This window comes from Chenopodium quinoa, unplaced genomic scaffold (genome assembly GCF_001683475.1).
Source record: "Chenopodium quinoa cultivar QQ74 unplaced genomic scaffold, ASM168347v1, whole genome shotgun sequence".
NCBI lineage: Eukaryota > Viridiplantae > Streptophyta > Magnoliopsida > Caryophyllales > Amaranthaceae > Chenopodium > Chenopodium quinoa.
The window spans coordinates 7878041-7896912 of NW_018742914.1; the positions used below are offsets into that span (position 1 = coordinate 7878041).

General features: G+C 34.1%; 1 protein-coding gene across 1 annotated transcript; it reads right to left on the minus strand.

Moving 5' to 3' along the window:
- Positions 1-8324: 8324 nt before the first annotated feature.
- On the minus strand, positions 8325-12545 carry LOC110728132 (pentatricopeptide repeat-containing protein At5g48730, chloroplastic-like). The gene is made up of 3 exons (XM_021907778.1): positions 11969-12545; positions 9945-10351; positions 8325-9230 (listed from the first exon to the last, which is right to left on the minus strand). The coding sequence occupies exons 1-3, from the start codon at positions 12383-12385 to the stop codon at positions 8522-8524; spliced, it is 1533 nt and encodes a 510-aa protein (XP_021763470.1). The 5' UTR covers positions 12386-12545; the 3' UTR covers positions 8325-8521.
- Positions 12546-18872: the final 6327 nt, after the last annotated feature.

Sequence of the window (18872 nt, forward strand, 5' to 3'; positions counted from 1 at the left end):
GTTTTGTTTTTTTCTCACAAAAAATTGAGTATCTTGTTTTTCTCTCTCTAAAAAGATGTGTAATAGTGGTAAGGGGATCTAAATAGTAAGAGGAAGCAAAGTGGGCTTGGACGTGGGGAACTATGTTTTTATAAAATTGTAAAAATGAGGGAATAATGTAGGATTTTTGGGATAGAATAGTAATGTTGTCAATCGGAAAAATAATTATATTTAATACATAGTATAAAGTATCTCAGTGTTTAAATAGAAAAAATTAGATTCGTAAAATACAAGTGCAGAAATATTGATACATAGAACAAATTTGCGATTAAAATGATAGACACGAACCTGAATCTGTGACTTTATCATTCTTGATGATTCGGTAAACTGGAGGTTGTCAGCATTCAGTCTGTAAATAAGGATGAATTTTATGTATCAGGCTCAAAAATATTTTAAAAGCAGTAATATGTTACTTGTGTTTGGTCATCAAAGGAAATATTCACGTAGAGAAAGACTCACCAATGATATATCAAACTCAAGTGCAAAAATTACAAATAAAAACTTAATAGTTGTTTAGACACCAATGTTGTTAATGGCGAAGCCAATACATTATAAATGTAATATATGAATCGGGAAAGAGAGAGGGAGCAAGGGGTTAGCATGTAGCTAGACACACATTAATGGATTTTTGTAAATTTATTCTCACAATATGACATTTTTGCAAATTTATGATCCGAACCACCGAATGTGCTCACTTTTGGTACAACCTAATTTGAAAAGATTATAGAAAATAATGTACTCTGCATCTTAATATTTATAACCAAATCAAGTTTTTAGATAATCTAATTGGATGCAATTTTTGAGTAAACAATACAATTTATTTATGATCGATTTTCTTATAATTTGTGTATCTTCGGAAATTCGTGTAGATAATCCATCTTTTGAATAGAAAAGAATGGCCCATGGAAATAATAAATTAATTATTACATTACTTATTCTATCATAAATGTGATGATGGAAAATAAGTGCCTTCAATCTTTATGTTTGTGAGTGAGCAACCATGTTGCTACATGACTTACATCTATATTTCAAACAAAAGTACATATGGGATATGAAAATTAATTAGACATACAAAAATAAAGACAATTACATACACAAATATTTTAATTCCAACCAAATAATTTTAGATAAAATAAGTATAAATAAATGATTTATACAGAATAAGTCTCATAAAGTTTATAAAATAAGTTTGGATAGATTCACATAAAATAAGTTGAGTTAATTAAATGTCCATATAAAATAAGCTCAATGGCATAATCACTAAATAGTTTCAAATAATTGGATTACAATTTCCATTGAAATTTATTGTATTCTATTAATGAACTCGAGTTTTTATATAAGTTTATTGTAAATGGATTATCGCTTAACTATTAAGCTTGTCAAATTGTTTATAAATTGTTATATACACTCGGTCTACCCAGGTGTGTATACAATCGATCTCTCCAAATTGTCAACCAAATCGACATTATTTGTTTCTTTAAAAATTGTATTAATAGAAACAATATCAAACGAATTTAAATCATCTAAAGGTTAATGAAAACATTTTTATAGAAATACGCAGAAAATCTTGCGTGAACCTGGTTCACAATAATATTATTGTGGACCTAAAGTTTATTCACACGTAACTGGCATTATATTCAATATAGTGACCCTTATTTTTAACATAATAACCTTATTTTTAACACAGTAACCTTTTTAAAAATTTGAGTGACCTTTAATGTTATTACGAAGTTAGAGTACGACATTAAATTGAATAGTGACCTAATTTTAACATAGTGATTTTTATTATTCATATTGACCATTATATTAAAAAAAATCATTAAAAAAAATTAAACTTTTATAGCTTTTATAATGTCAGAATAACTTTTATTTCAACATAATAACCTTTATTTTAATATAGTGATTTTTTTTTATTAATAAAACAATCATTTGGTCTCTAATGTTAATGGTCCACAATAAATTAGTGTGAACCAGGTCTATTTACGAATTTGATTAAGTCTAAACGTGTGTTTGGATAAGTAATAATGGAGGGAAAAGGAGAGGATTAAATCCATGGTTGGATAACAATTTAGGGGTAAGGGAAATGAAGGGGAGGGGATGGATGAAAAGATTTGTGTAATTATTTAATAATAAAATCTTGGATTTTTTTGTAAATAACCACCCCTAAATGTACCCTATGTTGAATTAACCACCCTTTTTTTTTTGAAATTATAAAATACCACCCCTAATTTACAAAACCACTAGGTTTCACCACCCCTCTTATGTTCTGGTCAGTTTTCCCATTGAAGGCCCACGTGTCACCACCCTATTGGTTTAAAATTTTAAAAAAAAATCAAATTTTCTTTATACAAAAAAGCAGTCATCCCATTCCCTTCTCATACCATCGGGACACCCAGCTCCGCCGGACCACCCACGTCAACCAGCTCCGCACTCTCCCCCTCCCCTTCACTGCAAGAGTCCAACACAACCTCTTCGCCGACGCTCAATCTTCCCCCAACTACCGGCAAACTAGATCCCCTAAAATCCTCCAACCTCGGACCCTCTACTCTGACCACCGACTGAAACTCGTATCAGGCAGGGTGCCCCAGAAGAAGAATCAATCTTTATCCCCACACACTCGCCTGAAACCCGTAACACATCCCTAATCCCTCGCCTGAAACTCGTATCCCTGCCCTTCGCCTGAAACCGAACCCCTAAGCCACCCTCTACAACCTTGAAATCCCCTATTAGCCCGAAACTCAGCTCCAACCCTCACTTGAAACCCTAACCCTGAAACTATATCCTAAATCAAGGAGGGGGTCGAAATTATTGAGGGGGAAAAGGGGCCTTAAACAAGGATGGGAAAAGAAGGGGTGCCGGAACGGAGACGGGAAAGGGAGGGTGCCAGAGGTGGCAAGGTTGTCGTGCAACCGGAGATGGCATAGATGGGTTTAATTTTTATTTTTTTAGTTTAATTTTTTTATTTTAAAACCCTAATTCAAGAATTGGTAAGAAAATTGGTCGGAATAGTAGTAAGGGTGGTAAAACCTACTGGTTTTGTAAATTACGGGTGGTATTTTATAATTTCAAAAAAAAATGGGTGGTTAATTCAACATAGGGTACATTTAGGGGTGGTTATTTACAAAAAAATCCTAAAATGTTTCCAAATTTTAATTGTGAAAAGACAATTGTACTCTTTTATTTTTATAATATTATATATTATAATCAATCTTATTTTCTCTCTTCCCCTACTTTCAAGATTTCCACCAATTTATAAGGTTTTGCCACCTCTTGAAAAAAATGTTCGATTTTGGATTTTGAAATATTCAAATTAAAGGTCAAATAATACATGTTATATTCTCTCTTCTCTTCTACTCTAGAAATTGTGAAATGGAACTAGTTTTAATGGATGAAACTAATTCGTGAAATAGAACTAGTATTAATGGATGAAACTAATTCATGAACTGGAAAATATTTCTGATTTTTAGGTTGAATAATTTTGGTTAGACTCACTAGATGTTAATGGTTTGTTTGTAGTGTATTATTGATGTTTGATGTATGAAATATTTATCAATATGTATGTTAAGTAAATGCTAAAATGAGTTTCTGTTGTGTACAACCTATGCAAAACCTCATCCCTCCCCTTTCTCCTCTATTCAAACAAAGTAATTGAAATTCTTACTCCCCCTCCTTGCTAATATGCCTAAATACTCATTTTGTACCCTCATGCCTTAGTTTCCTTGTACATTTAGAGATCGAGTTGCAATAGTACACAAATGCTTTGAGAATGTTTCTCGTATTGAACTTTCAACTTAGAATGTACAAATGAGCCTTGGAGCCTATTTATAGCGCTCTATCCTACTTAGAACGCCTCTCTAGAAACTTCCATAATGACAGGGTAAAGTTGTATCCCTTAATCAAAAGTAAATACCTAAATCCTCTAACTAAAGTAGATAGGGAAGTATGGTCGATCTCCACAGGGAAACAAGTCTTTTTACTCCTAATTAATTATTATAATCTAAATTATCTAAGTAACCAATATTTATATTTGAGTATGAAACTAAACTACAAAGATTAAGAATAGGGAGAAAACAATAAATAAAAGGATCTAGGGCATAGGTTCACCAATAAATAATACTCCAGGGTAAAACATAGTAATCAATCATTGACATTACATAAATAACACGATTAACAAGCTCTCGCAATTTATTAATCAACATAGATCTAACAGGCTCTCGCAATTTACTAGATCTAAGTTCTTATTGAAAATAACCTTTAATATCAAATTAACATCTGCTCGATTCATCAATTCAATATTGCTATACTTTTACAAGCCGCAATTGTAAAACATTAAAACAATTCAATAAGAAATTATCATGCAATATCAAAAGTCAATAATAGTCAATCATCAATGCATCAATTAACCAGATTGTAAAGGGCTTCCTCTACATATTACAATCACAGAATTAATCTACCGGTATTAAATCTCATCTCTCGAATCTCGACTTAACCATTTATAAATTAACCTGCCTATTGAAACTAGACCTAAACATCAATTCTCATCTCTCGAATCTTGAATTAATATTATCAGACTCATGCATAAAAGATAGGCCTAATCTAGTCACAGAGCATTAACTCAATCAATAGGAAATTAATCTAGCATTGATAATTAACAACAACGATTTACCCCTTCATATTATTTATTAGATCCCCATGAACCCTAGAAATTAAACTACTCACAAATCATCATAACTAAACTAATCAAATAAATAATTAAAAGCATAATCAAGGAAGCAAATAAAATAACTGAAGTTAAAGGGGAAGAAATTGTTACCAAAAAGTAATCTGGAATTAATGGAAGAATTAAGAACAAAAGTTGAGAGAAAAGATTCTAAGAGAATAATTAAGAGAGTAAAGAAAGAGTAAAAAGGAGAGAAGAGATCCTAAAATCGTATTACGGAGGAGTATTTATACTCCGTACAAAAATCCTAAACTAAAACAAATTAAAACGATGTTAAACATCAACTAATAAAACACGCGCCCGATCGGGCGAGGCACCGCCCGATCGGGCGCGCCTTTTTTGCTCATTACTACTAATCTCGCGCTCGGCCGGGCGCGTCACCGGGCGCCAACCTTTGCTTCTCCCGCCCGTCTGGGCGCGCCTCCGGGCGCCAGCCTTTTTGGCCGGGCGGCTCTCTTGGGCCACTATTTGGACTACGATTGGGCTCCAATTCTTCGGGCCAATCTGGGTTTCCTCTTTGGGTCTTGAATACTCGATCCAAATGCCCCGGTATCACACGTACCAAGCCCTTAATCACCGGTTTGATGGCTCTAACCGGCCCTGGGCTATAAAATCTGGTCGTGCTTCTCCAATGTTCGTGATTTCTCCAAAATATCTCGGAAAAATACTCAAAAAGTATAAATCCCTGCAAAAGTCAACCAAATCTACGAAAACACTGGAAAAACATCAATTAGTAATAAAAGTGGCTCTAAAGAGCCAAAAACACTACTAATTACGACCAAGGGACGGAGATAAAATACTATATAAAATAGACACATCACATAACCTCCACAAATAGATGGTTCTAGACATCACATGCTCAAGTAGTACATCTCTCCCATTCTCTTAGTAGATTCATATATACATATAAACATGTTATGAATTAGTTATAACTAGGTTATTAGAACCCGTGTGATGCACGGTTTATATAAATCCTATTTTTAATTTGTACATTTTAAAAATAAATCGCTATTATACATGAATACAATAAGAATTAAGTATATTTTTTAATTTTAATTTTTTTTTATTTTAATCAAAATTATGATATAGTATCGGTTCAACGTTGTCTAATTCATACTTCAATGTAGGAGGTCATTTATTAGTGTGCTATTTAAAATTGTTCCAATTTCCTACATAAATTGATAGATTTTAGTTGTAATGTAGAAGATTCCAATATTTAAATTTCAAAAATGTTAAACATGGTTGCTTTTCAAAACAAAAAAAAGGAAAATAAAAAAGATGACATCATCATTGCATTTAGGCAGAAAACTTTTTATTGAGAAAGCGACACGTGGGCAATGATGATGTCAGCAACTTCTGTTTTAGTTATAGTTAATACTTCCTCCGTTTCTATTTAGTTGACGCGTTTGATTTAGGCACATATACTAAGGAGAGGAGAGAGAGTGAGAGAGAATGAAAAGGCAAGTGGGGTAGGTTGTAAATACAGGGTAAAAAAGTTACCCCAAAAGGAAACGTGTCAACTAAAAAACTTCCTAAAAGTAATACGTGTCAATTAAAAAGAAACGGAGGTAGTAGATATTAGCGAGCTAAAGTAATACGAAATGTTCTTATCAATGTTTATGTGACACATGAGGCTCTAAGGGCCTGTTCTCATACGTTTAGTTTCAGTTCAGTTCAGTTCAGCTCCTAATTTCCTTTTCTTATAAAATATTCATTTCATTTCAGTTCAGCTATGTTCAGTCTATGTGAACAGGCCCTAAGTCATTTCATGTCATCCACTGATGATTGCCTCGCTCGAAACCACAACCTAAGGTTCATAACTAAAAATTTATACAATGAGCTATATTATCACTTATCACATGTACTCTTTACAAAATTATTATTATCATAACAAAAAAATGCATGATTTGTTAAAAGAATTCAATCATAATTTCATATATAAGAATGTAAAATCTAATTAGGGTGTTCTCATACGTTTATTTTCAGTTCAGTTCAACTCTTAATTTCCTTCTCTTATAGAATATTAATTTCAATTCAATTTAGTTCAGTTCAGTTCAGCTGATTTCAGTCTATTAGAACAAACATTTACTCCATATTATCCATGTTTATCATAAAACTATGTGATTTGTTTAAAACAAACTTCTAAAGGTGGTTTATAAATAGTCATTTTACTCATCTATATAATACTATATCGGTAAATCTAAGTTGATCTACCAGATTAATGAATTTCGTTGATATGGTGGAAAACTGGTATATATGAACGACGCTGTTCATAATTTTATTATTACTTTTGCTTGCTATTGTTTAATTATTTTCAAGTTGATCGAAAGCAACATGTTTCTACCGTTTGGCTACATGTAACGGTAAAAGTGGGCTTCAATTTTCATTTTCTCTGTCTTCTCAATAAATTTTTTCCCACCTTATATGATTCTATCGATTAATAAAACCAACAAAGCAACAAAATTATCAATGTAAAATTTAGTTTATCAATTGCACAAAAGAATGAGGTAATTTCTTTTTAATTTCACAAAGTAATTGTCACAAATCAAGTATGGGCAGCCATTGATGAATCTCGGCTTCAATGGATAATAAAGAGAGGCTCAACTTCAATGGTGAGCGGGGGAGGGAAAGCTCATCACCTATCTTTTAGGGTTAACCATACCCTTTATTTCTCAATTGTTTTAAGGGTTTTCGTTTAATTTTGGCGGTGTAGCCGCCGTTGGTGTTGGGGATGTCGAAATTGAAGTAGCTTGGAGATGAGTGGGAGGAAGAAGAAGATGTTGGTGATGTCCAAATTGAAGTAGCTTGAAGACAAGTGGGAGGAAGAAGAAGATGAACGTGGGTGTGAGGATGAAGTTTATTGCAAATTACGCATACATATCCCTGACTTACAATTTGAGAACACTACTAAAATATCCCCAGATAATCATTTTAGTAGATCAATAGGATGTGGTTCATACTATGTTACAATGAAGTTTTTTTAGGGGAATTTCCCTTCATAAACTTTTATTTTTTTTCCTTTGTCATTTAATTATGCAAATAACAAATGTAGTTTGTTTTTCCCAAAAACATTTATGACAACATTCTAATGTACTCCATAAACTTAAATAAACTACATTGTATAAGTATTTTAAACAATTGTTAACCAATATATCACACATTCTCATATGTGACTGGCCACACGTTGTGGCAGGGGTTACTTCGTTAGTATTATTGGAGTTACTTTGTTGTTTTACATGGTGTGACAAGCCATACACAAGACATATTGGCAATATATATATGGACTAGTTTATATCCAAATTCGTGGTGTATGTATCTAATCCAAAATCAATAGTTTTGGGGAGACCATCCCCTAGTTTGTACATGCACCAATATATATATATATATATATATATATATATATATATATATATATATATATATATATATATATTTTGGGAAACTTGGTACAAGCATTTACTTATAACTTAATAGTGACAGTCTCTATGGATTACGAGTGAGGATATTATAAAAAATAATTGGACAAAAAATGATTTTACATTTTATCCTAAAAATAAAAAATCAGTATTCCAATATGTGTTTTATATAAAAACCGAAAAAAAAAGGTCAAAGTTGTGCTAAAAGTCAAAGTTCATCATGTAAATAGGGATAGAGGGGGTATACCGAATTACCGAAATAATTACAAGGTCTAGTTTTCTACACTATAACTTTCAACCTAATTTTATTTTTCCAACCAAAAAAAATACAAAAAAAATTCGTACATTAATGTTGGTCCTTCAATCTCAAAGATTTCTCTGAAGATCTAACAAAATCTCTCAACTCCTTTGCTTGACTTGTCATGCCAGCAATGTTATAAGCTTTAATCATGGTTCTATAAGTAACACTATCAGGTTTACATCCCTTCTTCTTCATCATCTCAAGAACCTCCTTCATCTCAGCAAATCGTTCCATCCTCCCATATGCATCAACCAGACAGTTAAAGAACACGGTATCCAAAGTTACATCCGTGTTCTCAATAATCCGCAACACAGTACCAATTTTGTCAGCACTTCCAGCTTCACCGTAAGCCCTCACAAGTGAGCAAAATGTGACACAATTTGGCTTAACCCTTTCTGATTGCATCAGCCTAAACAAAAATTCCATCTGCTTTAATTTCCCAGCCTTTCCAAATGCATCTATTACTACATTGTAGGTCACAATTGTCCAGGAGTAGTGATATTTCTGCATATATTCCATAACAGCACTCATCTTTGTATAATGTCCAACTTTGCCATATGAATCTAAGAGTATGTTGAAAGTTCTGATATTGGGTTCAATTCCAGCACCCTGGAACTTCTCATAACATTTCTCCATCATCTCAATTTGTCCGCTGTTGCCAAAAGCTCTGAGTGTAGAATTCATGGTCCATACATCAGGTTCACAATTCCGATTAGTAAGCATTTCTGCTAGTACTGATTCCATTTCTGCAAACCTTTTATGAAATAGGAGAAAGTAAATGAATTCTCTGTCCATCATCACAAATGTCACACCCATCTGGTTCCAAAAAGGGGAAAAAAAAAAAGAAAAACAAAGAATTACAAAAGGTTGCTTGAAGGTGGGGTCAATTTTGTGTAAATTCACAAAGAATTGCATTAATAAAACAATGTATAATTTCCAATTTTAAATCAAGAGGAAACCATGCATATTTTCATAAGAAGTTATCACACATAGCAAGACCAGAGCAAATGAAGTACTCTAAGACTAGCTCAGAATTCAGTTCGCAAACACTTAATTTTGGATGGATAAAAAAGTTTCCCATTTTCTACACAGTCAAACAAAAGCTTACTTTTTTATTTTGTGTGTGTGTGTGTGTCGGGGAAAAAAAATCATATGTTTTCATTGATTACAACAAATTTAGGACAAGGCAAGGAGCAAGGACCAAGACAGCCAAAACCTGGTACAAGGGGAAAATACCATAGATGCATTTACAACAACAACAAAGCCTTAGTACCAAAATCAGTTGGGGTAAACACCATAGATGCATTTATGCAGACATAAATTGATCTGGAAAACAGATACAAGCATGCAACTACTGCAACAGGTAATGATCATATACATGAATTAATAGATAGCCCAAACACAAAAAGCTCTCAACTTATTGACTTATTCAAATAGAAAGTAAAGAGAAGAGATAGAATCCACATACTTTCCTGATTTTCCATAAGCATCAATCAGGGTATTATATGTGACTGTGTTGGGCGGGATTCCCTGCGATACCATATCAGAAAGCAGCATATGAACTTTATCAAAGGCAAAGACTTGGAGGCACGACTTTATGAGGATTGAGTACGTATAAACATCAGGTCTACAATTAGTACTGTTCTTCATATGCTCAAGCAGCGAGAAGGCTTCATCAAACTGACAGCTCCTGCTGTAGGCTGACATGAGAGCAGTGCATGCTTCATGATCTATAATGCAGCCTTCATCAACCATAGTTTGAAACAATTCATAAGCTTTTTGAGGCTGCTTACATTTTCCAAGCATGACAATAAGCTTGATGTATATACCAGAGTTGGGTCTATACCACAACTGCTCTCGCATTAGTTCAAACACCTGCATTATATCACCTGGAGATATTTTAGAGAAAGCCTATCCTTTCGTAGAAATATCAATTTCTATAAAACAAGAAATAAAATTTCAAGGTTTTTTTTTTCAGCATCTTTATGTTTGGTAATTACAGTATTTACATTACAGGGCTTACAAATCTAGTCTGTTAAAAGACCCCTGAATTAAATCTGACTCCAAGGCACAGACCAGTAGAATAGCAGAAAATGATTATCAAGTTGTACTGATGAGGACAAAAAATATTGTGTGCACCCACGATTTAAAAAATGTACTGCAGCCTCATGATTAAGCAGATTTGAATGAAAAAAAATCTGGGTCAATGAAATCTGTGCACTTAAAATATCTTATGCTCATAGTAAGAATTGCTTCATGTTCCAAGTATAAAGGACATGCTATAATAAACTAGCCGTTTGATGATGAGAATATATCACAGCAGCTTCTAGAATTAAAGACCGTTGCCTCATTATGACGGAGGTTAGCCTCAGTTCATCCTTGAATAACATGCACAATAAAGTCCAATATATAGCACACATGACCAGCACAAACTACAGTGATTAACAAGTAGCCCTGTAGCAGATTTGCAGTTCAAAAGGTCTAAGCAAGAGTTTATGAGCTACAGCCTCAATATAGTTACCAACTGGAATCTCTCCACCTTCCCTCATATCATATGCTACTGCATATGTCTCTCAAACCACAAATGGGTATCCATAAAGCTATTAATATATGAAAACTCTAACGCAATCCATCTAAAGAGTGCACCATAAAAGGAATAACTATGAGTTTGGGGCTTCGGTCAAAATAGACTCACAAAACTTTAGTATCAGTCTTGATAATAAATACTTCCCCCATTCCACAAATATTAAAATTACGATAATTAAAAAACAACTGAAAACTGGAAACATCTTTTTCTTGTTACCTGTTTCATGATTTTGGTTTTTTGTTTGCAAAAAATTGAAAACAAAAAACGATGCCAAACAAATGTTCTAATTGATTATGTCTCTCAATCTACGCCTAAATTAGCATACTAACTTGCTCAAAATGCTAGTTGGCCTGAAACATATTCTTATTCTGAACATTCCCAAATCACCACTTATAAAATCTCTCCCAACAAAACCTTTTCCTACATAATTTTCGATAACAACTGATCGACTTCTACCTTACAAGGAACCAACATCTAATGAAACTAAAGGATTGAAATCAGTCCATTCCATTCGATTTCACTCTGATGGACTAAGAATCAGACAACATTTCCATTTAGCTCCTGCTCTTAATTGCTCCAATTTCGGGACGGATCAATGCTGTTCAAACACACACTCATCTAGCTTATATATCACATTAATACACAATACAAAACAAGCACTTTGTCTCAAAAAAAAAAAAGCACTTGAACAAACCCCACATTCCTTCACAAACAGTAAACCTGCTAATTCAAACCTTCAATCACAAAAATTATAACAAAAAACCCAACTCCAAAATTCAATTAAAGAAACAAATAAACCCCAAAAATCAATTCACAATAACACCCAAAAATCAAAATTTATCAACAAATACAACAATTAAAGCAAACCATATAATTCAAAAAATCATCAAAACTGAAAATTAAACCTTGAGGGCAGACTCCCAACGAAGAGCTTTAATACGTTCATGAAGAGCTTCAAGAACAGTCCTAGGTAACAGCCTTTTAGAACTAATCCCTTTCTTCTTCTCAATAACAGCTTTAGTAGCTTCCCTTCTAAGAATCACAGAAATGGCTTTTTGGGATGCAATTTTTCTGTTGATTTCTTCTTTTCTCTCTTTTGCTTCTCTCTCCTTCTCTTTGGTATCAGGAAACCACCATTTTTTCTGGGTTTTGTGAGTTTTAATGGAGGTTGAAGAAGAAGGAAGGTGGTCAGAGAAATCTGGGTCTGTTGAAGTGGTGGGTTTGGAGCGAAGGGGTGTTGCTGTTGTTGAAGGTGTTGGACGGTGGTGGTTGGATGCCGGCGGGAAGGGGAAGGTGGGTCCTGTAACTGACTGTATTGCCATTGGATTTTTATGTTTTGAAAATTTTAGGGAGTTCGATGGATAGAGTCACTTGAGAAATGAGAAAGTCCTTGCGATTGCAAATTCGGCTAGCCTGTTCGAAGCATGACACGATATGACATGATAACTCCGCAACGATACTACGGTAGGGAGTGGGCATAACTATTGCAAAAATTATGATATTGTAGATTTGTAGTGGTCAATTTTAAATGATGGGTTATATTTAAGCACGGCATAATAAATATGGACTTGGACCTTGTCTAGGTTAATTTACTAAATATAGGGTATGTTCTCATCAAATTATTTTCAGTTTAGTTCAACTTAGCTCTAATAAGTTCCGTTCAGTTTATGTCTAATAATACTGCTAATAATATAAAGCCAAAATTCATATTTTTAAGCATATTACAACAATGACAATAATAACAATCAGGGGGATCACTGTTCGGCCTGGTTGCTAACGGTCCCGATATCGGGTTTGGGTCAGACTATGAATGGTAAGACTTACCGTAGTGTTCTTTGTTACCGACTGGGTGTTCCTTTGTTCTCCGTTTCAACATCGTGTTCTGCTTGCTCAAGGGTTTTTGATGGGGATATTTATGGGGATCATGCAGTGTCTTGTGCTGGGATGGTGGGTATTAAACATCAGCACAACAACGTTGTTCGTGACACCCTGTTGATATTTGTTTTCGGTATGGGATTGTCTGGAGGGGACGACGGAGCTCTACGACCAGCAGATGTGCTGCTTTATTCCTGGGATAGAGGCCTTGATGTATGTGTTGATTTGACGGGGTCTTCACCTTTGACGAAATCGGGGTTTTCTGATTTCGTTCCTCGTCGTGTTGTGTCGTCAGTGGCTCAGCGAAAGCGGGACAAATATGGGGCACATTGCAGGGCTATTGGCTATGGTTTTCTTCCTTTCTCCTTTTCTTCGTTAGGGGAATTAGATAAGGATGCTATTGCGTTGCTGAAGCGGGTACAAGCGTTCGCTAAGACACAGGATATTGGTGCTCGTTTAGCTGCTCACATCTTCAATAGGATCGGGTTCGCTATAGCTAGAGGGGTGGGGGCCCAGATTGTATCTCGACTCCCTACCAATTTTTTGTAAATTGATTGGATTCGATCCTTGTTGATGTTTGCTATCGTTTTGGGATTTCAGCGAGAAAGGAGGTTGACATTGGGTTGGCTGGAGGGAACGACGAGGCCCTCAGACCTCAGATGTGTTACTTTATTCATGAGATCGTGGTCGCGATGTCTGTGTTGATTTGACAGGGTCTTCTCCTTTGACACAGTCAGGGCTATCTGACTTTATTCCTGGGCGGGTTGTGGCTGATGCTGCTCATCGGAAGCGGGATAAGTATGAAGCTCGATGTCAGGCGATTGGATATGGTTTTATTCCCTTCTCCTTTTCTTCGCTTGGGGAATTAGAGAAGGAGGCTGTTGCGTTATTGAAGCGGATTCAGAGGTTCTCGACGACGCAAGACATTGGGGCTCGTGCTGCAGCTCATATCTTCACTAGGGTAGGATTTGCTATAGCTAGAGGAGTGGGGGCCCAGATTGTATCTCGGCTTCCCACTAATTTATTGTAGGTTGTATGACTTTTGTTTTTGAGATATAATAATAATAATAATAATAATAATAATAATAATAATAATAATAATAATAATAATAATAATAATAATAATAATAATAATAATAATAACTATTAATAATAATAATAATAATAATAATAATAATAATAACTATTATATAGTTATACCATATTTCACTTAATGACTATAATACCATATTTCATTATTGACAAGCTAGGAGTAAAAATAGGATCAAGTTAGTTTTTAAATAAGACCGGCCCAACTCTTTTTTTTTTTCCATTTTGAGAATTTTTTAAAAAGTGCTTTGTGTTTTTTTTTGTCATTTTAATATTTTTTTTTTTCAAATTATATAATACTTCGTATATGTTTTTAAAATGTTTTGGGGTTCCATGTTTTTAATATATTTTTCATAAATATTTTAATCACATAGTATATTTATCTTAAATATTTTAATATGTATATTTGTATATACACATATCTATAATAATAAATAATTAAAGATCGTTAATCCATAGTTAAAAATCACTAATTAACCAGTTCAGTTCAGTTCTAAAAAGTTCAGTTCAGTTCAACTCATTTCAGTCAATGAGATCATGCCCATAATGTCACAAAATGAACATACTCCGTACTCCCTCCGTCCCTAAATTACATTCGTGTTTGTAAAATTACACGGGAATTAAGGAGGAAATAAAGAATAAGACAAATAACAATAACGAAATATTTCAATGGAAAATACAAAACATTATATTAAATGATGTCTTTGAGTAAAACAAAGATTGATTAACTAATGATGTCATGTCATCAATCCTTTGCAAAAAAAAAAAAAAAAAAGGACAACATGCTTCTAATTGAAAATTAAGAACCAATCATATTCATTAGGTTAGTCATGGAAAGTACAAATTTGAGAAAAACGATGGGGAGAGAAAATAAGAATGAGATTAGGATAGTAAAAAGTGGGGAAACAGTAAATATACAACTGAAAAAGAGAGTTGATTTGGGATATTTGGGAAAACAAATTACTAAAAATGGAAAGGAAGAATGTAATTTTGGAATACCCATAATAGGATCCAGGAATGTAATTTAGAGACGGAGGGATTAGTTGGCGGGGGCCCCGTTCATTAGAGCTGCTCTGCTCAAATCAAATTTGTTCTGCTCTGCTCAAAAGAAATACGCTCTGCTCTGCTCAAAAGAAATACGCTCTGCTCTGCTCGGCTTAGCTCTGCTCTATTTTCAAATAATAATTAATAATAACAACAATAATAATTAATATTGTATTGATGATAATAATTTATTATTTTGAATAATTATAATAATTATTAATATTAATAATAATTAATATTTATTAATCATAATAACAATTAATATTTATTAATCATAATAATAATTAATATTTATAAATCATAATAATAATTAATAATAATAATTATCAATAATAATCTATAGTAATATATAAAGTGAAAGGGGGTTTTGGGTGATAATAATAATAATAATAATAATAATAATAATAATAATAATAATGTTGAAATCTTCTCTGCTCTGCTATTCTGAAATCTGCTCTACTCTGCTGAAATTTAATCTGCCTGCTCTGCTGACCCCTGCTCTGCTCTGCCTAGAAGCTCAAAAGAACAGGGCCCTAGGTCTAGCTATTCTCATGTTTTCGTTGTTTCGATGAATACTACAAGAAGGGGGGTTTGAATTGTAGTATAACAGTTTAGTCAATCTTTTTACGGAAATAAAACTAAGTAAGCTAAAGGGTCTGAAAGTGCAAGAGAGATTTTACGTGGAAAACTCCTTGGCCCTAAACAAGGAGCAAAACCACAATCATTTGGGATTTTGGGAAAAGAATTTTCACTAAAATAGGACAAATGGACCTATTCAAACTAAAAATTCTAACTTCAAGTTCCTTAACGAACTCAAAGCCCCGAGGAACAAGTCACCCAACTTGTTACTCTTCTCTTCTTTTTCTCTAACTCTCTTTTCTTTCTTTTCTCTTTCTTACTTCTCTTTCTCACAAACAAAAGTTTACTCAAACTTCCCAATTCCCTAAAATACAACTCGAAAGAATAACTCTAGTATAAGAACATTAGAACACTTTAATTTTCTAGTGTGGAATTGACTCTTGACTCGATTAAAGAAAACAAAGATTATTGAAATCTATTTGAGCAAGGGTAAGTTTTTCCAACCGAAATCAATAACTATTTATAGACCAAAAATCGTTTAGGGAAAACTTCTTTGTGCGGCAAATCCATAACACCACTACTCCAACAGTCAACCCACTAAGAAGATCATGTCCTAAATTCAAGGAACACGAACTCCTCAATATGCAAGACCATGACTTTAGAAAGATCATGGAGAGTATGCCGCAAGTTTTGGAAAACAAAACAGAATTTATTTGTTTAACTAATTTTCGAAAATAAATAAAATAAAATCTTTTTCATAAAGATAGAATTTACACTACTAGAAAACAGGCAAATTACGACGGAAAATTTCCGTCGGAAACACCTTGTTTTCCGTCGGAAAATTGGTTTCCAACGGAATTCCGTCGGAACTGGTTGTCGCAATACATGTTGTCGAAAAAAGGGCCTTTTCCGACGGAATTCTGTCCACCGGAAGTGAATTCCAGGTTTGGGAAATCCGTTAGAAATTTCCGACGGACTGTATTCCGCCAGAAATCTTCGACGGAAATTCCGTCGGAAAATGCTTTTAAAAAAACAAAAAAAAAAAACGCCTCCCACCCTCCACCACCACCCACCTAAATCGCACCACCAGCCTGCACCACCACCCACTACCCAACCACCAAAACCCCTACCCACCTAACCCTAACCCACCCAAATACAAATTTACCACCAAAATAAACCCGGATCTACAACCCTAACCACCGTCCACCTTAAACCACCACTGCCGCCGAAACCCACCTAAAACCACCACTTCCGGCGAACTACAATCAACCACCCACCTAAAACCACCACTACCGCCACCAAAACAAGCCAACCACAACCCAAAAATTAAAAAAAAAAATAGAATCCTGACCCAACCCCCAAAATTCGAACACCAAAATTAAAAAAAAAAAACTGATAAAACAACAAAAAAATCAAACAAAAATTACACATACCATAATTCGACGTAATAAAACCTTGAAATTAGGTTTAGAAGGCCAAATTCGACCACAAAAACTCTAGATCTAGAGTTTTCATGGTCGAATTTGCCCTGAAAACCTTTGTTTTCTTCATGAGGGGAGAGAAAGGGGCGAAATTGGAGGAAATTGTTGTTGATTCGTAGTCGATGTTGGTGTTGTTGTTGATGTTGGTGCTGGTGGTGCGACGTTGGTTAGAGTTAGCAGTGGTGGTGGGAGATAAAAAGGGGAAAGAAGAGGATAAAGAAGGGGGAAGGAGAACGAAGAGGAAAAGGAGAATGGGGATGGAGAACGAAGAGGAAAGAGAAGAAGAAAGAAGAGGAGATAGCAGAAGTTGAAAGAGGAAAGAGGAGAGAGCAGAGAACGAATAGAGAAGGAGAGGAAAGAGGAGAGAGAAGGAGAAAGAGGAAAGACAAAGGGAGAAGGGGCGGAAGAGCGAGTAGGATTTAGGGTTTTCTTAAGAGTCTTTTTTTTTTAAAAAAATAAATTATATTTCGTCTGAAAATGTTAGTTCCGACGGAAAAATTCGTGGGAAAGCACAAATATTTCGACGGATTTATATTCAGTCGGAAATTTCCGACGGAATTATTGACTTCGTCGGAAATATCCGACGGAATAAAAATACGTTGGAAATTTTGACTTTTCCGACGGAATAAAGTGTCCGTCGCTATTTGCCTATTTTCTTGTAGTGTTAAACTCAACTGTTTCCCTAAAAACTAGCTTACACAATATTATCTTTTTAGACCAATTCCACACAGATATTTTCGAGTGTAATATTATCCTTACACTTACATAAACCCTAAAATATAAAAATATCTTAGTCTTCATGATTCTCTGTTGAATCTTCTACTCCGAGGCTTTTGTTCCTTAGAAGGAACTTCTTTTCTCTGGCGAAGCTCCCACTCTGAAGATTTTGTTTCATGAGGGGAAACTTCTCTTCTCATGTCTTCATTTCTGAAGCACTAGATCCTGTGAGGGAACCCTTCTCTTTTTGATTGCTTTGTTCTTGGGTTTCTTATTCCTCATGGAATCTTCGCAAGACACTCAATTCTCTTAGTCATTGCAACTGATCACACACTCAAACAATCAAGCTCTTATTAGTTTGTAAATAAGTTAGGTTGTGTCATCATCAAAATCATTAACTCCAACATCATGGCATGCAAACTTGACATATCATTAAGGAGTAAACACAAAAGGAAGGTACTGAATTTTGGGAAAAGTTGGAGTTAAGGTACTCAAGTTTCAGAAGTTAGAGTTAGAGTACTTAACCCAAAATTCACTACTCCCTCCGTGTTTTTTTTAAGTGTTACACTTTGACCGATACATAGTTTTAGGTAATTTAATTAACTTAAATAAAATAAGAGGTAAGTGGGATAGTTGGAGTATTAAAAATTATAAAAGAAAGATAGTGGGTTAAAAATTTATTGAAAAGTAATGAATGTAAGAGGAAAGATATAAAAAAAGTAGTAGTGGGTTTGGGTGGGGACCATGAAAGGAGAGATATATAATATTTTAATGTAGCTTTTTGACAAAAAAGAAAGTGTAACACTTAAAAAAACACGGCCGGAAATGGAAAGTGTAACACTTAAAAAAACACGGAGGGAGTAAAACAGGTTACCATTTGCAAAAAAAAAAAAAAAAATGCTGACATAATGACAGAGGGTAATAATGTTTGGTGACAATTATAACCTCACAACTTTTTTAAGAGCATTCACATTAGTGAGCAAAAAAAAAAATGCTCATTCTCTCTCTCCCCACCTTAATTTGC